At 51.3% G+C, this 23,104-nt stretch overlaps 2 protein-coding genes across 10 annotated transcripts; one reads left to right on the forward strand and one right to left on the reverse strand.

Moving 5' to 3' along the window:
• The first annotated feature begins 529 nt into the window (after positions 1–529).
• Positions 530–22,072, forward strand: NLRP1L (transmembrane protein 40). 9 transcript variants are annotated; one of them, XM_040705907.1, is made up of 16 exons: positions 530–586; positions 13,338–13,369; positions 14,858–14,911; positions 15,368–15,439; positions 15,936–15,965; positions 16,891–16,941; positions 17,033–17,076; positions 17,189–17,238; positions 17,565–17,785; positions 17,860–18,110; positions 18,769–18,903; positions 19,191–19,329; positions 19,490–19,543; positions 19,665–19,748; positions 20,140–20,412; positions 21,009–22,072. In XM_040705907.1, exons 1-16 carry the CDS (start codon positions 534–536, stop codon positions 21,023–21,025), a joined length of 1,560 nt encoding a protein of 519 aa, XP_040561841.1. In that variant the 5' UTR covers positions 530–533; the 3' UTR covers positions 21,026–22,072. The 9 variants fall into 9 exon arrangements, with proteins under 9 accessions (XP_040561841.1, XP_040561842.1, XP_004943586.2 ...); XM_004943529.5 differs by lacking the exon at positions 530–586 and adding an exon at positions 11,302–11,380; XM_040705906.2 differs by lacking the exon at positions 530–586 and adding an exon at positions 11,302–11,380 and having other exon boundaries at positions 16,891–16,938.
• Positions 945–2,549, reverse strand: C9H3orf80 (chromosome 9 C3orf80 homolog). The gene has a single exon (XM_025153631.2). It carries the CDS (start codon positions 2,436–2,438, stop codon positions 2,001–2,003), a length of 438 nt encoding a protein of 145 aa, XP_025009399.2. The 5' UTR covers positions 2,439–2,549; the 3' UTR covers positions 945–2,000.
• Positions 22,073–23,104: the final 1,032 nt, after the last annotated feature.

A 23,104-nucleotide genomic window follows, 5' to 3' on the forward strand; every position in this document is an offset into this window, starting at 1 on the left:
ACCTAATTGATTTACCTGATTGTTAAATAAAACCATTTTGATGTAGCTCATTTGAAGCTCCCCAGTGTTTTGGTGTGCTGCCATGGGACACAGTGAACACCTCCCATTGACTTGCAGAAAGCACTTACTGCTTCCAGAGTTGAGCCCAAAATATCACTAATGGCAGGTGTTTAATGTTAAATTTATGAACCCTGGCTCAGATTTGCAATGCAATATAAGCGATTTTTAAAGACCAGTCTAGTGGAGATACCAAGTTCAGAAACTCAACTCAGTCTTGCTTTTCTTGGTGCCAGCTGAAAGCACGGTTAAAAACCCATTACCCATGACCTGGCAAAGGCTTGTGCGTGTGCTGGCCTTGATGTTCTGGGGTTGGAACATCAAGTTATCCAGCTGGACTCACAAAGATTATTCATTGTGCACAGGAGGCTGAACCTGTTTCCCTGCCCTTTTTCTGGTGGATTGGAAGCTCAGAGCATTCTGGATTTTGAGATTGCATGTTGGGTATGAACCTGGTGGCTGATGACACTGGTGGCATGTGTGCACACCAAGCCCTGCAAGCACAGCTGTGGGACCAGGCTTGGAAAAGGTAAAGCTGAGGGTATACCAGGGTGGGGTTGAGAATCGTTGCAGCTATTTAATATAGAATTATTGGTAAATGTTGATGATAGCACCTAGAAATAGAAGGGAAAATGGGGGGGAAAAGCAGGGCAAGCTCTGAAGGAACCAGCCTTATCTCTGACCCTGCTGGTCAGGATGGGGAAATGGGACAGCAGCATGCGTTCCCTGTGGGGTTTGCCTGTTTGTTGGGAAGATGGATGTGCTCTCAGCCATCCTCACACAAGCGCTGGGTTAACATCACCCAAAAAGCCCCATGTGAGAAAGTGATGTAGGGTCAGGTCTGCTTTCTCTGCATTTTGGCCGTTTTGATCATTCTGCCCATGGCCGTCTTGTAGCTTTTTGAAAAACTTCATGGGAAGCTTAATGGCTCGTTCATTTAGGAAGACTGCCTGTAGCCATCCTGTTCTCTTGTGAGGCTCCTACCAAATTCCTGACCCTGAAGCCTTACAGTGCCCACATGGGACCTGTGCTGATTTGTGTGAACAGGTTTTTCTTCACTGCCTCACGTTCCTTGGGGCTTTGCACACTTTTTTGTGCTGCCTGTCCCCTGAAAAATACAAAAAAGGCCTCACCTCAATCCCAGCTGCCTCAGGAAAATAAAGAGCACGGTGCCAGAGGGTGCCAGCGTTTTATTAGCAAGCAGTGGAGGTTGCTCTCCTTCGTTTGCCTTGATGAGAAATGAAAGGCTCTGTACAAATGCTGAGGGTTGTGGGAGGAGTAGGCTCCTGCTGCCCCTGCCTCCTGCTCCCACCCTTGTGGAATGATGGCTCTGGCAGGCTGAGCTCGTGGTGTTGTGCTGATGACATTGTGATCTGGGTGCAGACTGAGGTGCAGACAGCCCTTCACATCATTGTACCTTAATGATGTCATCATGCAAGAGGTGATGTCCCAAAGTCAGCTTCCTCCAATGCACACGTTGTCCCTGGCTGCCACCTTCGTCTGTGCTGGCTCTCTGCTCATCCTGCTCACTCAGGACTCGCTGCCTGCATGGGGCAGCCACTGCAAAAGAGCCCTGGGCAACTCAGCCCTTTTCTTGTCCAGCCCACAGCAGGGAGGTGAGCAGCAGCTCCGGGGCTGCTGGTCTCGGTGAGGGTGTGATGTGAGCCTGGTATCCTCCAGTTGTTGTACCCAGCGAATGGCGAATGGCGTGTCCCCTGCAGAGGAGACTTTTCTTGAGTCCTGGACCTCCTGGGGCCCTCAGTGTCCAGCATCGCATCCCTCCTGGGAACCACCAACACGCAGCATCCCATCGCATCCGGCATCCCATTGTGGCCAGTGTCTCATCACGTCCAGTAGCCCATTTTGTCCCGCATCGCGTCCAGCACCTCTCCCGGGGATGCCAGCACTGCAGGGATCGCTGCATCCCTCCCGTACGTGGCTGCTCAGCCGCACACCCAGCCTTCCCCATCCCCATCCCGAGCAGGGCGGCTGGGGCAGCGCTGCGCCTCCTCGTAGCTGGGCAGATGCTTCACCTTCTCATAGCTGGGTAGCGGCGGCAGCCCCATCTCCACGACCCTCTCTTCCCGCAGCTCACCCTGCGGGGCGGCGGGGCCGTGTTGCCGGGGCCGGGGAGGGCCGTTCCGGCGGGGCCGGGGCGCGGGGCAAGCCCTGCGGTGGAGCAGGCAGCCGGCGGCCAGCAGGGCCAGCAGCACGAGCAGAGCCGCCAGCCTCCGTGCCAACCACCGCGCCCGCGGCAGCCAGGCGCGCCCCGCCGCCCCCGGCCCGGCCCCCGCCCCCGCCCCGCCGCATCCCGGCCCCGCACAACCCCCGGCGGTCCCGCACGGAGCCCCGCACGGCGCCGCGCCGCGCCCGCCCGCCATCCCCGCAACCAACCCCGCGGGTCCCTGCGCGCACCTCGAGGTCTGGGGTCGGCAGCCCGGCCCGGCGGCACGGCTGGGTTTTATCAGGTTTGATTCCTGATGAAAAATTGATGGGGCCATTTGGCGGCGGTTCATGGGCTAATGGGGTGGCGGCGGTGGAGCGGACGGGGCAGAGGGCCAGAGGTGTTGTGGCAGCTGCACAGCGCAGCTCGGCAGCTCCTTCTGGAGCGAGCAGCGGGGCCACCCCACTGCCTGAACCTCGTGGTCAGTGTGTTCCAAAATGGAACGGCTCTTCCTCTGAGTGGGGATAACCTGAGCCACAGGGCATGGGGATGAACGGTAGCAGAGGATGCCTGTATGAACCCAAGGATTTGGGGATGAACTCTACTTGAGGACATGGGGCTGAACCGGAGGATTTGGAGATGAGTGGTATCCAAGGGCACAGGGATGAGTGATGCCCAAGGACGTGGGGATCAGCAGCACTCATGGATGAGCAGTACCGTGGGGATGAGCAGTACCCAAACTTTGAGCATCCCATGGGAGGGGAAGTGCCAGGTGCAGAGCCCACCACTGATTTCACCACTTACAACAGAGAACTTTGAAGCTGGCTGCATGTGCAAGGACGAGGTGGGCGAGCTTTTTGTGCTTCCCTTCTGCTGGTTTTCACTCCTGCCATCATAGCTTCTATTGGTGCAAGGCCAGGAGGACCCCATGTCACCTCACAGTGACCGGTGCTAGGGGCTGACTCATCTCTTCATTGTGGTCCCACAACAATCCCACACACTTGTCTGTCTTGTTTGCTGATTCCCATCAGCTCATCTGCAAAACTCCTCAGGCAAGCAGGAGAGGAAAGTGGGCTCTGCCCTGGTCATGGAAAAACTTACTCACGTGAAACATGGCACAACATGATCAGTGCTTTTCTGCTCAGCTTCCCTCTGGGTGACCAAGCCAAATCTGATAGGCAGCGGCGGAACCACCGGCGTCACGGCCCCGGGTGCTGGGCTGGTTTCCTTTGCCCTGTTTACTTGACCTGCAGTGACTTCACTTCTGCTAGCTATGAGCAGTGCTCCTGCTGTCATCCTTCCATTTGTGTTGTATCTACTGCAGATTTTACAGCATTCAGGAACAAAGTGGTAAAAAAAGGTTCTGTGCAACATGCAGCATTGGGCAGAGGCTGCAGCTGTTCATGCAGTAATCAAGAAGCCACTTCTTCCTATCATCTTCGGGGATCTCATTTGCAGAATTTCCTTCTATTTTGTTTCTTGGGGCATTTCTTACAGTGGAGCAGTGCTGGAGCTGGAAGCAGGGTGGGCACAGCTCTCTGCAGTGCATGGGGCTCTGGAGAATCACTGATGGGATCTTTATGGCAAACACGGCGGTGAGTAACCAGCATTGCACACTGCGAAGCATTAATAAAGTGCTGCATTTTCACAGCCTTTCTGATTAGCGTCAGAGCATCATGAAATATTAAGGCCTGCTGATGGCTCAGGAAAGCCAACATTTTTTGGTGAGCCCCCTGTCACAGGATATGGCTGAGGACCAGCAGCTGTGGATAGGCAAAGTGGGAATGGATGCATCGGGGCTGCCAGCTGTGCAGCCAGACGTGCCACAGCTTGGGGAGAGCTGCTCAGGGCCAGGCTCCTGAAGTTCTCTTAAACAAGCAAGCCTAGAGCCAGGGGATGGCATCTGCATTAGAGCTCACATTCAACAGCTCAAAGCTTCATAAATAATGATCCAGAGCACCGAAAGCTTCTGGCAGATCAATGCAAGCAGCTCTCAAAAATAGCAAGTGTCCCTGTGCACTGGGGCTGTCTCAGTCATAGAATTACAGAATCATTAAAGTTGGAAAAGATCATCTAAGATCAAGTCCAACCATCAACCCATCAGTTGGACATCTACATTTAACAGGCATTCCATTAGTTGGACACCCACTAATGCATCTCCAACTTATTTCTTGCAACTGTGGCCTCCACAGACCTCAAAAAACAAACCCAAATAAGCCTCGGTTGTCATGCTGTGAGAGCGGTGTGCATGCTGGGATCAGGGAAGTGGAGCCCTAGTTTTTGGGAAGACACCCAGAAATAGAGGGCTGGAGAGCAAGAGCTCACTGCCATGGCCAGTGTTTCCCAGCAGAAAGCGTGGTGTAGGTTTGGCTCTGAGCATTTTTGGTTCATGCAGATATATCACATGTGTCTTGCAAGATGTGAGGCACCCATTGGAGTCTCAGCGTTTCTAGAAGGAGCCAAAGCTGCCTCTCCCCAGCATTGCCAGGACTGTGCAGTCATCGATCCTGCAAATGCTCCCTGCAGAAATCCATCAGTCCCTTGGAGCTGCAGTTATTAAAGGCCTGACTTCCCACCGGCGCCGAAGAGCTGACCCGGCCAAATAGTTACTTTATAGAGTGCTTCACTTTCCTGGCGACCATCAGCATTGGTGTAACTCTAAACCCATCCTCACAAAGCCTGCTACCTGCACTGCCCTTGCTAGAATGACATTTCGCATTGCCCTTTCTTTTACATTTCCTCCAAGTATGGGGAAAGTAATTAGGAAGAAGCACAATGAAGAAGTTTCCTTTTGTCGGGGCACATTGCGCAGCAGTTTGCAGCGGGGATAATCCTATAGCTCCAAGGAGGGAAGCACAGCGCTGGCTGACAGCATAGATCTGAGATGGAAACAGACCCTTGAAGGACTTCACAGCACTCAAACCAGTTTGCCAAAGTGAAGAATAAGCGGTCGTTAAAAGTTCTGCAAAACCAGGAGCTGATGGAAATGCCCAGGCACGGCCTGCTTCGATCCCTGCTCAGCTGGGGCCAGCTCTGAATTGCTTGAATTAAAACCACAGAGCTGAGCTCTATTACTGCATACTTCTCAGCACATCTGTAACTGCAATAGGCTTCAGAAACAAGAAGATGACTCTGCATGTGTATGCCATTACCTCACAGCTCAGAAATCTCTACTGCCAGCAAATATTTTCTTCTAGACTATTAAAAAAAGGGAAAGTGAGTGAGAGAGGCTCGAGCACGCGTGCATGGCCACCAGTCCTTCCCACACGAGGTATTCTCTTCTGCTTAACGATTCTGGGTGTTCTCCAGAAATGAAGTGTTGGGTAGGGTCTGAGCATTCTCCTTCACTGCAACTGGGACTTGAACCATCCTAATGGTGGAGAGGATCCCATTCGTTCACTGGGTTTTGGCTGAGGCTTCTGGTGTTGCAAGCAGTGAGCACCTCCACACCTAATGCTCATCTAAAAGGTAGCTCATAGAACAAGCAGGATTTGCTGCATGGCTGTTTGTTGATTAATGATGCTAATTTCTGCTGATGAGCCCTGGATCCCAGCACTGTCCATGTGCTCCACAGCGCACTGCTGCTCGGTGTGAGCTCAGAAATGCTGAAATGTGTTAAAACACAGCAACAGCTCAAGGCCCACAAAGCACCGTTTGTCACTGCAGGAAGGGTTGCTGCCGTGCTCTGGAATAATGAAAAAAATATCATCATTTTTTTAAACGGGGGGCAGCATTTTTCCCGGCCGCAGCTCTCGTTAGTCACGCCGGTTCTCCAGGGGCTGCAGTGATACAGTCATGAATTTCTGAGATGATTTCATCTCACTGTTATTTACAACTTAGCTCCAAAGCTCAGCCTCTTCCTATTATTTGTGGTTAAATATAGCAGCGGATTCCTTCCCATTCCTCCTCCTCTCGGCGCGGTCCCTCTGCCACCCACACGACTCGCATGAGTCACGGGGCACACACATCCTGGGGTCACCAAGAGCACAGGAGGTGAAACCACGTCTGTGTGCTGGAGCCCGGTGTGCAGGGATGGTCCTGGTCCTGTGGCTGCATCCCCAGCATCCCAGGACAAGGGGGAGTGGTTTTAAACTGAGACAGGGGAGGTTTAGGTTGGATATGAGGAGGAAGTTTTTCCCCCAGAGGGTGGTGACGCACTGAACAGGTTGCCCAAGGAGGCTGTGGGTGCCCCATCCCTGCAGGCATTCAAGGCCAGGCTGGATGTGGCTCTGGGCAGCCTGGGCTGCTGGTTGGCGACCCTGCACATAGCAGGGGGTTGGAAATGGACGAGCATTGTGGTCCTTTGCAACCCAGGCCGTTCTATCATTCTATGATTTTATGATCCCCCGTGCAGGGATTTCAGGTGCCCCCAGGTGGAACCCCACCAAGGAGGGCATCACTGTGAGTCCCCACCATGGGAAAGGAGTGATGTCCCACTGGAAACTTTTTCCCTTTTTTCCCTTCCACTCTGCATTAAGATGCTTTTATTAAACAGAGCTTCTCTCATCCCGATGATGCCCTTTTGTGAGGGGTTTTTGCTGGCGATAAACACAACACACCTCCAAAATACGGCAGGTCAGGGCATCACCAGATCAATAGGATGTTTAACAAGGAAGAAAAAGGAGAAAAAACATCACTTATTTCAGCAGGCGGGGAGGGGGAGGCCGTGCCCAGCCCAGAGCATCCCGCCAGCACAGGAAGCATCACACATCCCCACACTGAGGCTGGATGTGAGCCCTGAAAACTGCAGCGTGGAAATTGAGGCTGCTGTTGAGGGCAGTGCGGAGGCTCAGCATCACGGAGGGCAGCGGGATGGGGCGGTCTGAAACTGCTATTTTTACCATGGAGTTGAATCCTCTGTGCGCGGGCGGAGCTGCAGGATGCTCGCCAACAGGAAAGGGCCCCGCAGAGCTCCCGGCGCTGTGTCCCCGTGGGTCAGCTGTGAGCCCGTGGGGCTGCGTGGGGCACCCACATGGTGGGGGTCAGATGGCAAAGGCTTGGGAAATGAGGAGCCTGGGTCCTCAGGAGCCATAATAGCTGCTTTGTCATCTTCCTCCGCCTCCAAACTGACCCCGGCGTTCTGCACACGCTGGATTTATTAATTCAATCCCATCTGCGATGGTTGACATTTAGATTCCGAAAAGTTGGGATAAAAGTATGGAAAATGCATCATTGTTTTGCTCTCGAGAGAAGGACACCCCAAGGTGCTCTGTGTGGATTCTGATCCCACCTTGTGCCGTGCGTGGCCTCGGGGGCAGTGAGGGCAAGGGCAGGGCTTGGCACATAGCAATTAGGTGTTTGTAGCTGCTCTGATACACCACATCCGTGGAGAAGCTGCACTGAGCTGCCCTGCTTGTCCCGCTGCGTCCTATGGCTCGAGCTGCTGGCTGTTCCCCTCTACATAGAGAGGATTGCTGTTGCCATTGGTGCCACTAAAGTCAGTAGGCTAAAATGCAAGACCCCGTTGTAGTGCATCGCATCTGCGGCTATGTCTGCTTTGGGCAGTGGTTTAAGAAGGGAGAAAACGCGCTCAGGCAAAGTCCTCGTGTCCCACGCTGCCCTGCCTGGCTCCGGGGCAGGAAGGCTGTGCTTTTTGTCGTTCAGCTGTACAGATGGTCTCAGCACGGCGCTTGAAGCCTTTTTGGTCACATTCGGACAGCCCTGGGAGCGCCGTCAGTCGCGAGCGGAGACACTGCTGCTCGTACACTGCCCCCACATGGCAAAAGGGGATGAGACGGGGAGCGCAGCTCTGCGACGGGCGAGGATACGGTGTGTGCCAGGATCTGCAGGGAGGGAGAACAGCAAATATCCAGAAAATGCAGTGATGTAATGGCAGGCGTTCACCGGTTCCCGTGTCCCAGGACCCGCGGTAATGCGTCTCCGGCCTTTTCCCCTCCGTGCCTCCCCTCCACAACGGCTGGTTGTGATTTCTGCTCTGAGTGACAGCACCGGGTCACAGCTGGTGATGTGTGTGTGAGACCGAGGCCTGTCTGTGGAGAAGGGGTTGGAAATTAGAAGCAGCCCACGGCTGTGTGATGTACGGATGCCTGCACACAAATAGGGAATCGAAAACTAAGCAGCAGGCAGATGAAAGTGCTGCTATCCGTTCCCCAACAACTACGGTGGTATTTTGGGGGTGAAAATCCAGGACTGTTTGTTGTGGTTGTGCCCAGCCTGGCATCAAGCTATAGGGACTGGTTAGGGCACTTGGAACCAAGAGGTGTTGGAAGCTTTCAGCGTTCGGATTGATCCCCGCCTTTCAGGGGGAGGACTGAATTCTGCTCCTATCAATAAGTAATGGTCTTGGAGGAGCTTGTTTAACTTCAGGGTCGAGCAAGAGCTGGAGAGGAGAAATCTGATTTCATAGCAATGAGAAATGCGATGGCCAGGGCTTGGGCAAAGCTACCGACATGGTTACAGGGCCAGATGCTAACAGGGGTATTACGTGTAGGTATGGATAAGGAAGAGTCTCAGGCCATGGAGGACTGACTAGATGCTGTCTCTGCAGTTTGAGCACAGCTGATTCTAAGCTTAAGCTGACTGCAAAGTGATCCCATGCAAACTATGTGCCACGTTTGTCATTAGAATGAAAAGACCTTAATTTTCTGACGACAGGCACTGAGCAGTACAGTGCAACGCATTATCCTCAGCAAACAATTAAAGCCCACATTTTAAGTTTGGCACAGGGTGCTTTCACAACTGCCTCTATGAATGCGTGAATACATTCAAATACACTGAAATACATCCAAATACTCTCAATACATTCCAGTGAGTTCTCTCCCTTTGCATGAACGTTCACGATCCCATACGCTGCAGGAACACATGCACTGTTGTACTGAGGTGCTTCTGCTCCTGGGACTGACTGCAGGCTTCACCACAGCGTGACTCCAGCTCAAACTGGCAAAGGGTTGCTGAAATAGCAGTCTCTTTTGGGGGCTGAGCCCTCTGCAGAGTTGGTTTGATTGGGGTGTTCTGCACCAGGAGCTGGCACTTGGAGGAGCGATCTGGCTGCTCTGTGAGGCTGTAAGCAATGTGTGCCAGGCTGGGCCTGCCCCAGGGTGATTTGTGAATGTGTTGTGTTGGCATCGTTCGCAGGGTGTTTATTGCCCACATGTATTTCTTCACCTCAGTGTGTCTGGGAAAAGTCAGGAAAATAACAGCTACAGACAGCTGCCCTCAGCACTGCAAACAGCAGCCAGGGGCAATGCCAGGAGCACCAGTGCTGCTCTTGCTCCTGTCCAAGCCATACAGCAGAAACTTTTGTGCATCTGCAGTGGAGGAGAACAAGGGACGGTGCAGGAGAGGACATGGGGCCATTCAGAGAAAAGGGTGTCCCAATGTCACGGCCACATAAGACCATCCAAGCTGTGCCAGGAGGTAAGCACTGCTGCTTTCAGATTGCCCTGAACTTCTGTGCTGAGCTTTGACCCTATGGCAAAGAAGCCGATGCCAACAGCTTATGGAGAGTCAAGAGAAAAGCAGATGTTGATATAAGCATTAAAAATACCCGAAGCAGGGACAGAGCATGACAGCCACGCTTTGGAGATGTGAAGCTCTGTGCCACGAGGCACTGCTTGCTCTCAGGGAGCATTTCCCAGCCCCCCCCCAGCAGTGCTCTGTGGGTACCAGGGGGCCCCACACCAGCGATGCCCCACACGTCTCTGGGTCTGCAAACAGGACATGCCCACACCATCCTGCAGTTTGGCTTTAGGAGAAAATCTCTGCTGTTATATCTACCCTGCAGCCTTTGTGGGAAACAGAAAACCACAAGCCCAAACTCTGCACTGTATGGTCGTTGGTTTCTCATTTCTCCTCTTCTGTCTTGCTTCTCTTTCTTATTTACTCTTTGCTGTGTCCCATTGCAAGTACTTACAATGCCACAACAATGTCATTGCTCTTGTTGCTGCATGTGGGGACTGAACCTTTCCTGCCTCCTTTCAGCTGGACTTCCCTGTGCTCTCTGCCAGGGGATTTCCTACATTAACACAGCCTTCTTTCTTCCTCACCTGACCCCTGTTTGTCGCTTTTCCAGAGTTTTGCTTGAAATGGATTTTAGCTCAGCACAGCTTTGCAGCCCAGGCCTCACAGCTTGTTCCTGCAACCTCTGCACACGTGTTTGGGATTTTCCAGCATCACGGAGCCCCTCGAGGGCAGTAACACTCCACATTAAGCCCTGGAGCAGCTCTGGAAGCCAACTCCATTCGTCCTTCTGATGGCAGAACGTGGGAACTGAGCACTTCAAGGGCACCCGGAACACTCTTCAGAGTTTTATCGATATGCCTATTGATACGGCTTATCTTTTCCTCTGCACCGTGCACAGGGCAGACAGGCGGCTCAGCATTCTGCCAGCTGTGTCTGAGAGGAGATGCTGACAGCAGCCCACTGCCAGCCAGCACCCAGGTTTTGTCCCCAGTGCTGCTGGGAAAGGCAGGGGTCTGGAGGTGTCTGTTTGGGTTACTGACATGACAAGGGCGTGATGGTGATGATGGTGTGCCCTGGGCCAGGGCTAGAAGTGCTGCTGGGAGGGCCCTGGCAGCCTGGAGGTCTGCAGGTGTGGTGACTGCCGGCCCTGGTGGGGCAACACACAAAGCTGCATCAGTGCAGCGAGCGCCCACTGCAGCAGACAGACGGCTGCGCGGTGCTCCCTGCACACCGGGCAGCCCAGGCGCTCCAGGAGCACTCCTTGAGGTGCAGCACCTCGTCTCGTCCTCTGTTTTCATCACCGCTTTCCTGCTGTGCTTCTGCAAGTGTGGGCTGGTTTTAGGTTTTTTCTTTTTTCTTGTTTTCCCGTTGCCTTTTTTTTTTTACGGTTGTCCTTTATTAGCAGCTCTGCCAGCATCTCCTGCCGAGGCAGATCGCGGCACGCCGGCCTCTGGCACTTCGCGTTTCCCCTCAGCGCCCAAGCAGCACTGCCAGCCGCCAGCGCTCGGCTCGTAGCAGGGAGCTCCCGCTCCCGTTTTCCTTCCTTTACCCGCTCCCCCCGGGCGCCCTCCTGACCTCCCCCCCCTCCCCATAACCGAAGGCACGGGACGGCAGGGCGGCCGCACGCTGCGGGGCGGAGCGTTCCCTCTGCCCGGCCCGGCCCCCCGCGGGCGGCGCTTCGCTCCCGCCGCACGGCTGCTCCCGCGCGATGGCCCGCCACCACCCGGAGCCCGACAGGTGAGCGGGACCCGGCGCCCCACGGGCCCGAGGATGGGTCCTCCCGCCCCGCGGCCCCTCCCCGGCATCCCTCGTTCCCCGCAGCCGGCCGTGCATCCTCCCGCCGTTCCCGTCCCTCTGCCCCCACCCCCCACCCGCACCTCCCCGACCCTCCCGCGCCCTCGTTCCTTTCTCAACCCCCCCCAGACCGAGCCCCCAGCCCCACTCAATCCCCCCAGCATCCTTCCCAATTCCTCCCAGCATCCCTCCTAATCCACCCAGCACGGTCCCCCTCCGCGTCCCCCACCCGCATCCCCTAGCATCCTCCCGTCTCCTTCGCCCTCCCCGCTGCCCCCTCCCCCACCCAGCACCATCCCCACCCATTGCCTCCCAACACCCTCCGTCTCCCCATTCGCTTCACCCTATTAACGGCTTCCTCTCCCTTGCTGGCTCAGGTCCAAGCCCACGGTCGCCCTTCCCATTCCCCCCTCCCCCTCAGGAAGCCCCCAGGGATGTGGGGTGCAGGATCCTGGCCTTGCACCTGCGGTGGGTCTCCCCGTACCCCCCGCTCCAGACCAGGCCCCGGCCACGCTGCCGCCCGCCATCCCCAGCATCATCTCCTCCAGCAGACAAAAGCGCTCTGTGAGCCAACAGCGTTCCCGCTCTGCATTTCTGCTCCTTGTCACCATTCCCCATCCCTGCTCCCAGCAGTGGGGTTTTATCCCCGACCCCATGCTCCAGCAGCCCCTCTGCACCCTGGCTGTTTCCCAAACTGGCAGCGGCTGTGTGATGGCGCAGGGAGGAGGGTGTTTATCTTCTGCCTGCAAAACGTGGTTAAGCTGTTTCGCCTTTGGCCGGGGAGGGCTGAACAACGGAACCGCGCAGCTCTCACGTGATGTGAGACAAAGCTGGAACTGCAGTTCTTCCCCGGAGTAATTCTGTAATTGATTGATCGTGAGGCAAAATCTGTTACACCGCATAGGGCTGGTTTGGTTTGGTTTGGTTTTTTTTTCCCCACTCCATTTCTCTTCCTCAACCCGCGTTTTTTAGCTGATGAGGAGTGCAAAGCAGGGCTATCAGCCAACTGCAGGCAAACCTTGTTTAGCGCGGCAGCACCTGGCGAAGCTGCACAGCATTTTCCCCAGCCTTGCAGGTACTCTCAGTGTAGTTTTTGCAGGATGAACACCATTCCTGTTCCAGCAGGACTCCCAACTGCAGCAGCTCCGTTTTGCTCACGTCGCTTCGCCTCCTCCCTCCCTTGCTCCTCAGCCCGAAGTTGTAAAGGTTATTTTCTTGCTGCTGGGAAGGCGGACGTGCCGGGTGTTTGCTTCTGATTGCACAGTGAAGCACAGATGGATGTCACCTGCTGACGGTTATTCTGGGTTGGCTTTGTGGAGCTCCATGGAAAGGTTTCCACATCTGGTCCTTAAAAGTTGGAAATAGTAAATCTCCTTTCTCAGGAGCGAAGGGACAGTGAAGATATGCCTGGGTTTGCCATGGGCTGCCAGCAGGTGGTCAAATTGGAACCATTTGCCTCTTCTGGATCATCTGGTCTGTCTGAGCTTCATACATTGCTAAAGAAGATGAATAACGTTTTCATCCTGCTGCTCTTCCAGGCCTGAACACGGAGCAAAGGGCTGAAAACCACCGGGGACTATTGACTAGGCTTCTGTTCCTGCTCGCTTCTTTCATTTCCTGAGAGAAAAAGGGGCTGGGGAGCAAGGCTTGCCCTCATGGGAGCTGCTGTGTCAGAGCTGGGTATCCCCAGCAGCACTGTATCGTGGTTTTGTATGTGATGAGGGCAGGAGCTGAAGTCCACGAGCAGTATTTGAGAAAATCTGTTTTTAAGCACCACCCTCTGTCATTACTGTTCAACTTGCCTTAAAACCTGCTTGGTTTCCTCACATTCTTTGGCTTGGATGAAAAGGTGGCTCAGGATTGCCAGGTCTTCTCATGCATTTCCCATTTTGTCTTCCAGCGGAATCGAATCTCTATCTGCAGATGAACACGGTACAGTAACTTTGAGAAGTACAGGGCTTCAATGGGCTGGGTGTTAGAAATTCCCACTCGACAGATTGAAAAACACCATTTTATAACTACTGCCTATAGAAAAATCAATGTGCAATGCTTTAATTTCATGGGTAGGACCTTTGAGACGTTATACTTTGACGTTCATGTTTCTTTGTTACTCATTCATTCCCTGCTATCTGCACAGTGCAAAAATGCCCAGAGAGGAAATGGCCTTGCATTGACAGTTCAGTAGGTGACTGCCAAACCTCTGTGCATCCACACTGGAGCGCTCAGTGAGCACCACCAGCAGTGCTGGACCTGCCAGAGACCTCGTGCAGAAAATTCAGTGTGTGATCGTAGAGAGAGGGCTTTTATTCTGCTGGATCTGTAATGCCCTGCTCTGAGTACTGAGGTGTGTGTGCTGAGGTTGGGATGCCTGGGGTGGGATGGAGGACAGGGGATGCTGGTCCTTGGCATGTCTCTGCAGTTCCTCTTGGCTGGCAATTATAGAATCACAGAATATATAGTTAAGGTTGGAAAAAATCATCCAAGATCATCAAGTCCAACCGTCAACCCGTCACCGCAATACCCACTAACCATGTCCCTCGTTGCCACTTCTTACAGTGATGACATGGAGCAGGGAGGGGTGGCTGGCACACCAGTGAGACCTGGACAGGCTGAGAGTTGGGTGGGGAGGAACCCGATGGGGCTCAACAAGAGCAAGTGTAGAGTCCTACATGTGGGGAGGAATAACTGCTCACATCAGTACAGGCTGGGGGCTGAGCTGCTGGAAAGGAGCTCTGCAAAGGTGGCCAACAGTTGCCAACTGTGTGCCCTCGTGGCCAAGAAGGCTGATGGTGTCCTGGGTGCATTACAAAGAGTGTGACCAGCTGGGTGAGGGAGGTTGTCCCCTTTGCTCTGGTGTGGCCACATCTGGAGCTATTGAAAACCCACCTGGATGTATTCCTTTGCAGCCTGCTGTGGGGAACCTGCTGTAGCAGGGAGGCTGGACTTGGTGATCCCCAGAGGTCCCTTCCAACCCCTCCTATTCTGCGATTCCATATTGTCAGCCTGGTTTTCTTTCCATTTTTACACGTCCATTGGGTGTCAGGAGCTGTGGGTTGCTCTGCTCACCCGGGTGGGTGCATGGGATGGTGTCCATGTGTCTGTTCATCCCCCTCCCTCCAATCCTTGCAGCCCTCTGCCCTCCCACTGCACGGCTGCATACCCTCTGTGCCCTTGCACAGCCCTGCAGACCAGCCCAGTTGCAGTTCGGTTCAGAGCAATATAAACTGCTGTATTTTCGGTGCTCAAGGAAGTGGTGGAGGTTGACACACAGATGGCAGTGGCTCAGTCAGCTCTTTCTGCACAGAGCCTACGTAAAACGTGACGTTGGAGGTGAGGGAGCTTTGACTGTAGGTGCACAGAAGTTCCTTTTTTTTCATGCAAAACGTGCGTGTGTAACCCCGGGCTGCTCTTCTTTCGCAGAACTGGAGACCTCTTGTGAGGACAGCACGGGCGGTGCAGGGGAACTGCCAGCAGGTGAGCAGCTGTGGGACCAGAAACCCCCCTGCCCCCTCCTGAGCGTGACTCTGAGGTGTGTAAGAAGACTTTCATTAGAAGTGTGTGTGGCACATCCACAGCCCAGGGTCACAGCATGGTGATACCCACCAGCACCCATAGGTGTCTCTCCCACGGGAAACCCTGAAATTCAGCTGGGTGAAATGGGACGTGCGGGGGAGCAGGGACCTCCAGGACAGCCTCAGGTTGTTCGGGACATGATACATCAAAATAATGCCCCTTGAGCATCACACATACCTTCAAAGGTTCCGAGTGACTCCAAATCTCTGATGCTGATCTCTGCTGCCTGAGCATGGCTCAGTGTTTTTCCAGCTGTGTCATGTTACCTGACACCCACCAGATTAATGCATTTACACTTCTAACTGCATCTCTTACTTAGCCTTTACACTGTTTTCTTTAATTCTTCCTGTCGTTCAGGAGAGGGCAGCTCCGGCAGCGGCTCTGGCAGCCCCAGCAGCAGCTCTAACAGCAGCTCAGAAGATGACTCAGGTGGGCATTATATTGCAGTTCACATATATCCTCTCTTTTGAAAATGTAAATTCAGTTTAAAACCACTTTCTTTTTTTTTTCCTTCCCCTTTGGGGAGTGGTCTCCAAGTTACTGTACAGAACTGTTAAGCCAGTGACTGAACGTTGAAAAGCAGAATGGTATTTATATGAGTGCATCATTTCATAGTTGCTCAGTGCTGAGCTTTGCAGTAATGGGGGTCAGCAGCTCATGTGGCATTGGCCTCCCGCACACAATGCGTGCAGATGTTTGTACACTGCAGCCGTTGTCCACAGAGGCTGTAAATCTGCTGAGCAGTTGGCAGCAGAAGTGGCAAAACAGGATGGACAGGAAAAGAATTGAAGGAAGCGTTTGTTGTTGGCGCGGAGGCTGTGGGTTTCCACTTGTGTGGGTTACGCTGCGAGCAGCTTATTTATTCTGCTTTCAGCCAACATCGATCGCCTTTACTAAATAATTACAAAGCTTTTTTTCTCATCAGATACAGAGGAGTCGGACACGGGGCGGTCAGGTGAGTGTGCTGCTCTTTCTTTCCCATATCCACTCTTGGAGGTGTTTGGGAGCCGATATGGGTGAGTGCTTTGCATCAGGATGCACGAGGGCGTGCAGCAGTGCCCCGGTGCCGGCACAGCCGGTGACCTCTGCTCCTCGGGGCACAAACACTTGCAGAGAGCACTGTTGTGCAGGCAGAGCGCACGCGTGGTACGAATGGAGGCGTGCAAAACACTGATAATTAAGTAACAGCGCTGCCAGAGCGAGCCCGCGCTGCTCGGCCCTGCTTCCTCTCTTGCACGGCGCTCGGAGCAATCCCAGCTGCTGCTCCATGGCCAAAATAGCATTGCTCCAGGCTGGGATCCAGCTCACTGCCTGGGTGTTTCCATGATATTTTCCAGGCGCTTCTCATAGATAATAATGGATTGTGTACCTCTCTCCCATCTGCCTACCTGGGAGGTGCTGATGTAGCAGGCTGGTTGGGCAGCCTGCCTGCAAGGACTGCTGGGTGCTGTTTGCATTTCATAATGCCTCGTGGCAGGAGCTCTACTCGTTGCTTTTGCACAATTCAACCCTTCAGGCCAAAAACTTTTGCCCCGTATCTCGGCTTTTGTGTTGGGGTTTGGTGAGGTGGATTCAGGCATTTTTAAACCTGCGTAAGGAGGACAAGTGTGCTGCTGTAGCGTGGCTCCCTTTTCACTGTGGAGGTGGTGAGTTGGTGTCGGGTAGAGTGAGAGATCCTGTGCACCACTGCACAGCCCCACAGGCAGAAGCAGTGCAAACACTGCAAATCCCATAAAGCTGGGATGGAGCAGAGGCAACCCTCCCCATTCTGTCCCCATTGTCCTCCTTTCCCTTGTGTAAAAGCCGCAGGTGGCCCTCCTCAGTGAGATCTTTCTCTATTAACAAGTATTAACGAGAGCTTTTAACACTTCCTTATGCAGATGAAGAACAAGAAAAGAAAGAATCACAGCCAGTTTGCAGTGAATCAGGTGGTAAGAGAACTCTGAAGGTGTTGCTTTTTTTTTCCCCTGAGCATTTAATTACTTTGGTTTTAATGAGCTGATTTTCCTGTTTTCTCACCAGGGGAGGACTGTCTGCCCCACTGTGAGCACTGCAGAAAAGAAAATGTAGGTTGAGAAAAGGAAACCCACATGTTTTGCATGAGAGAACCTGCACATTGTAATGCTACTTTCTCACCACCTCCTTAAATATGTATTTTAATTTTATCTGTTTATGTAGGTCCAGAGGGAGCAAGTGACACCTAGAAGGCTTTCTGGAGAACAATATTTGTATGTTTTTTTTGTTTTTTGTTTTTTTTTATGGTATACGTTTATGTTTAATGGGTATACATTGATGGTGTTCCCATCAGGATAATTCTCCCTTCGAATTAAGTGGGGAAAAAGAAGTGCGGCACAAATACACTTATAGCAATAAAGAAAGATGCCTCCAAATCTTGAAAAATAAGCAATCTATGCCAGCTGCCTGTAGATCCTTGTCTGACAGCTCTCAAGGTGGCTTCCTGTGCATCTCGTTGCAATAATTAATATTAATTAATAATTGTAAATGATAAAAATGTCAATCATTCACTAGTGACTGTGTGGGTCTGTCCGGGCAGAATGAAGCTGGATGCAGAAGGCACATACGAGTGCAGTGTCACCGGCCTGATTTTTGACGTGACCAAGGCAGTCACCATCAACTACTCCCTGCTGTCCTGGAGCAAATACGCCGGGCTGGTAGAGCCGCCATGGGTGGTGGGCGGCCCGCTGTTCGACGTGCGCTGCGAGGCGCCCTCCGCCCTCACCTCCATCGCCTTCCCGCACTCCCTCTGCCTCGGCGGTGAGTCCTGTGATGCAGGTGGGCGGGCTGGACCACGCTGCATGTGCTGACGGTGCCATCACGTGTCCCCGCAGATGGTGGCTCCCATCCGGCCTTCAAGGTGCTGCACATCAAGGGTGCAGGTGCGGCCATCGAGCCATCCATGGACTTCTCGGCCTCGCACGTGCGGTGGCTGGTCAGCTCGCTGTCCCCTGTCGGGCCGCTCATCCGCAGCGAGGAGCCCCTGCTCTACCATGGTGCTGTCGTCCTCTACAAGGCCATCGATGACGACCCCTCCTTGCTGTTCCGGGTCTACGTGGCGACGAACAACGACTCCTTCATCAAGGTTGGGTTCGCCATGGCAGGTGTTCTCTCACCGTAGGCTGAGTGTGAAGGGAAGGATTTGATATGTGAGCAGCTGTGTCGGCCCACCTGCCTGTTGACATGTTGCTATGAAAAGTATGAAAAGTGAAAATACATCGGAAACCTGTTTGCCATCAAAATGAGGCTGAGGTTCTTCACCAGAGGGCAGTGGGCACGGCCTGAAGCTGCTGGAACTCAAGGAGTGTTTGGACACTGGCCTTAGATATAGGGTTTGGATTTGTGTGGTCATATGCAGAGCCAGAAGTTGGACTCGATTATCCTTGTGAGTCCAAGGGGATATTCTTGGAAAAGTCACGGAGCTCAGGGCTTGCACCACTTGTCCTCTCACCAACCCTTTCATAGACCAACACGGGAAGGGACAGCAGCTAATAGCACTTACTTCCATTTGGGTTGTGGAGCCCTTCTGATTTCACTCATGTAGCGTAATTCTCTTTTTTTTAAGGAATCTGCGCTATCCCCACAAGTTATGTGCTCAGTATGGAGCATTTTGTAAGGTTTGCTGAGTGGCATTTGGTAGGGATGGGTGGAGAAGGACACAAGGAGCCATGAGGAGCACTGTGGGTTGTGAATATAAGTTCCTCTACTGACAGGAGTAATAGATCATGTTTTTAAAATTTCAGGATATATCAAGAGCAGTAAAACATTCCAAAAAGAAATTCATTAAAATTGACAAGCCCCCCGTGTGCCAGAAATTACTACAGAATGGAAAGAGATACAGATTGATTTGTGAACCAGAAGCTGAAATAAATCCAGAGGTAAGTTTCTCCGTGTAGGCATCGTTTGGTGCATCACAGCTTGATTTCAAACATGACAGAAAATACCTTACTGCAGAGTGCAGGGCATGCACTGGCTGTAAGGGCATTTGCCATCACTGCAGAAAGCATTTGCCTCTTAGAGACTAAAGCTTGGGGATGAAATCCTTACACCGCTGAAGTCAATGGCAAAGAATTGGGTAGACCAGAGCTTGGTCTACGTCCACATCCCTCCGGTTTAATTTATGTTTGGATGAAAGTCTATTTTAACAAATGTTGCTGTTTTACAGGAAATTGAATTTGTTGATGGATCTCTTTTGAAGCTGAAGAGTTACATTGAAGTCTATTTTGAGAAACCTGATGACTTCACCTTATCTTTGGTTGAACTGGACTCGGATGCAGTTGTATGGAAAGCAAAACTAAGAGAAAGTAAGCATGTTGTGCTTTGACTAGCAGTTTGTTCCAGCTGAAAAGGAGCATGAGTTGGGGTGTAGTGCAGCCTGTAGATGAGATTCATTAAATACCTTCACAGCAGTGAAGGGGGGGTTCCTACCTCACCCTTTGTTTTGCTTTGAACACTGTTTTCCAGGTGACTGGATACATTATGACCAGAACAAAAATGAGCAAACAAGAATTCCAAGCAGTAAGTCAGTTTGAAGTTGATTCATGGTTTATTGTTTTCTGTGAGCCCTGGTTGCTGTTGTTGCTCAAGTGATATGCAAGTAGAATGAATGAATGAACATCAGTCCTGCTTTGCTCCTTAGGTGTCAAAAGGCGGAAATCAACCAACAGCTTTTCTGAAGAAGAGAAACACTGTAACAAAAAGCAAAGGTCTAACAATTATACAGGTAAGCATCTCTGTCCCATTTAATATGCCAGGTCAGGGTATAAGCGAAAATAACCATGCAGGTATTTACTTATGGGTGCGTGTAGCCACCAGAGGGAGAGCTTTCATCATTCAGAGCTTCAGTTTATGAGTAAACGGTGACAGAGGAAAGGAAAAGCACTTAGTCCATGTAATAGCCTTGCAGTTACTCAGAAGTTGGTGTCTTTGTGAGCCTTTATAGTTCTTCAGGTGATTTTCTGCAGTGCTTGGCTGCAGCTAATCCAGTTTTGACTGTCTGGCTAATAAGATCCCCATTGTTATATGTCCCCTGCACAGAATCAATAGTGTCATTACATTAAAGGTCTCATCAGATGAGCAATATTAGATCTGATTTTTGTTTTATGTCCTTTCAGATGGAATTAAAACCAGAAGCTTGCTAACTGATCAACAGCTGATGGTAATTGCAAAGTTGTTTGGCGTGGAGTGGAAAGAAATTGCCATTGAGTGCCTTCAGATGGAAATGAAAGACATTCAGCAGATTCAAGCAAATGAAGAGGTAGTCAATATCCAGAAATTTCTGATGTTAAGCAAGTGGAGAGAAAGAGAGCAGAGCAACGGGACTGCACAAGCCTTGTGCAACAGGCTCCGTGAAAAAGTGTCGTATGAAATTGTGCAAGCACTAGAAGGTATCAGCTTTATTCTATTTGTGCAATTACGTCACTGAGTTTCAAATGTGTTCTAAGAGTGCACGTCAGAGAGTTCACTAAATACGCAGTAGGCGTTTTCTTGTGTAGCTTAAAATCGTTTCCCTTCTAATATTAATGACAATTTTCTTTCCTGTGACGTTTTCCTACTTCCCTTCAGAAAATGGTATTATAAAATGAGTAAGGTTTTTCTCCTGCCTACATTCATAATGCTTGACCATGACCTAATCCTCTTGATGTAATGGGACCTTGGACTAATGGGCGTTATGTCCCCGAGCAAATTCTTGGTATTTGTGAGGGAGTCCAAAGAAGAAACAAGAACTCCAAAGAAATAATAACAATAAACAAATTCTGGCTTTGGAACCAGCAAAACTTTGTTCCCACTTTACTCTCCATAAAAGGAACCTGGCTTCAAAGCAAGGACCACTGCTGACATTCCCTCACCCATCTGACCCTTGCAGACATGTGTATTGCCATGGCCCTGCGCTGCTGTAGGTTTTGATGACCTTATTATTCAACACTAATAACCTCTAGAGATGAAATAATATCTGTGTGCTTGTGCATGCTCATTTCCCCAGGCTTTTTGGCTGAGTGATGAGTTGGAGAAGTGGATGAGAAGTCGTGAACTTTCCCCACCCAAATGGTTAAACTTTTCAAGCTATTTTCCTGGGATTTCGTTGTGATGAAGATCCAAATCATAATCAGTCAGCGGAAAGTTTAGAGCGTCTTCAAAAGAAATGTGAATGAAATTTTGCACCTACGTAAGTGTAAGTAGCATTCTGGGAGTCATTACTCGCGCATTTGCATACCAGTCATTGCAGCTGGATGGAAGTGCCAGGCTTGACGTGCCCAAAACTGAAAGCTGCCACTGAATCTTGTCGTGTTTGAGCCAATCCTGAAAGACAACGAGCACTGGGAGAAATGGCTTTACCTTTACCAGGTATATGACTGTTATATTGAAACACTTTTATTTGAATCAGGGAAAGACGAGGGAGAAAAGTTGTATCAAAACTTTCATCCCCTTAAAGTAACGAAACTGTCAGAATCATGAGGTACATTGTATTGCTCAGAGATGCCTAGGATCAGGGAAAAAAGACTCCTTAAACTTGCAGATAAACTCCTTTGCGGAATCACTGTTTATACACAACCACTGTATGTATCCCCATGCGCTCACCTTGAGCTGTGGTTCTGTTTCCTTGAACCCGAAGACCACTGTCATTGTAGCACCACTAAGAACTGCGGGCAGCTTTGAATCTTCTGTGGGATTTTCTTCTCTCTGTACAGTCTGTCTCAATTTTTATGAGATTTTTTTTTTTTATGGCATATTTCTTTTTTGTACTATGAACTTTTTGTACTTCTTTTTTTACGTGGTTAATTTTAACTTGAATAGAAGGGGGGGGCTTAAGCTAAAATAGAGAAAATCAGGATCTCCAGGATGGTTGTTATCCCGAGGGCAGGACCTGTAGCACACCGTTGTAAAAGATCTGAAAATAATGTGACTTGCTGAACAGAATGATGGCCGGAGTGTGTCCCGTTTGCAGACACATTGTTCTTTTCATCATCTCCTGCTGTGTATGTTTACGGAGAAAAAACAACAGACGTACTTTTAAATATAAGGATTAAAAAGAGAATGTTTTGGCTACTTATGTGTAATTTTTAATTTAATTTAATTTTTTTTTAATTTTAGCTGTCTGCTGAGATACAGCTCTTAACAGCTCTCTGCTGGTTGTATGTCACAAGCCATCTTCTCACCCCTTTGTGCTCCCCTCTTTGGTCAAATGGTGTTTCTGATCAGGCCTTTTCCTGGGGATGTGTGTGTCCTTTGTGGGCTCTTCTGCTGGTGTAGGACTTAGGGAACACATCGTGGAGCTGCCCTTGGCTCTTCTCTCTGAGGCAAGCAAATGAGAATTGCCATTGAGGACGCAGGGTGCCTCGCCCAGAGGAGCTGGGTTTGCTCAGGGCTGGGCTGGCTGGGGCCATGGGCAGCCCAAGCTGGTCGGGAACAACCAGCCCAAACCATGTGGTTGGAAGGGGATGGGCTTTAAGGTCCCTTCTAACCTAAGCCATCCTCCCTGCAGCAGCCGGGGCGATGCCAGTGTCTCCATCTCTCCAGGCAGGCTCCTGCTGGTTTGTGGTTCCTCTCATTGCTGCTGAAGTTTTCACTTCTCTTACAGCTTTTCAAGTCAGCTGCTGCTTTCTCTCTGCTTTTGTGGTAAGTGACCCTGTGTCAGCAAGCAGAGCAGTGGTGAGCTTGGAAGAGGGAGTGGGAGGGTGCTTGTCTCAGCATCTCTCCCTGGGTTTTCAACTGAAGCCTCAGTTTTTGTTTCAGAATGACAGAGGGTTCTCTCTGTACGCTAAGGAGTGATTAAACAGCTGTCATTCTCCGTGTGCAGCACCGAGACACTAACACAAAAAATGCAGGTGTCATTATGCAGTTTTGCCCTATTAAAGAGTGAAACAGTTTGTTTCATAAAGAAGAGTACTAGGGGGATACATCTGCCAAAACACCAGTACTAGTTTTACCACTGGCAAGTGGTTCCAGTGAGTGCAGATAGTAAATCGCAGCACCAAATGCTTTTGTTGGAGGGTGTGATGCCTTACCTTTCTGAGCTCACTACCCGGTTTGTTAATTCCTTCTGAATTACGGCACTGAGAACAGGGATGTTTGCATATC

The sequence above is a fragment of the Gallus gallus genome, chromosome 9 (assembly GCF_016699485.2).
Source record: "Gallus gallus isolate bGalGal1 chromosome 9, bGalGal1.mat.broiler.GRCg7b, whole genome shotgun sequence".
In the NCBI taxonomy this organism is placed as follows: Eukaryota; Metazoa; Chordata; class Aves; order Galliformes; family Phasianidae; genus Gallus; species Gallus gallus.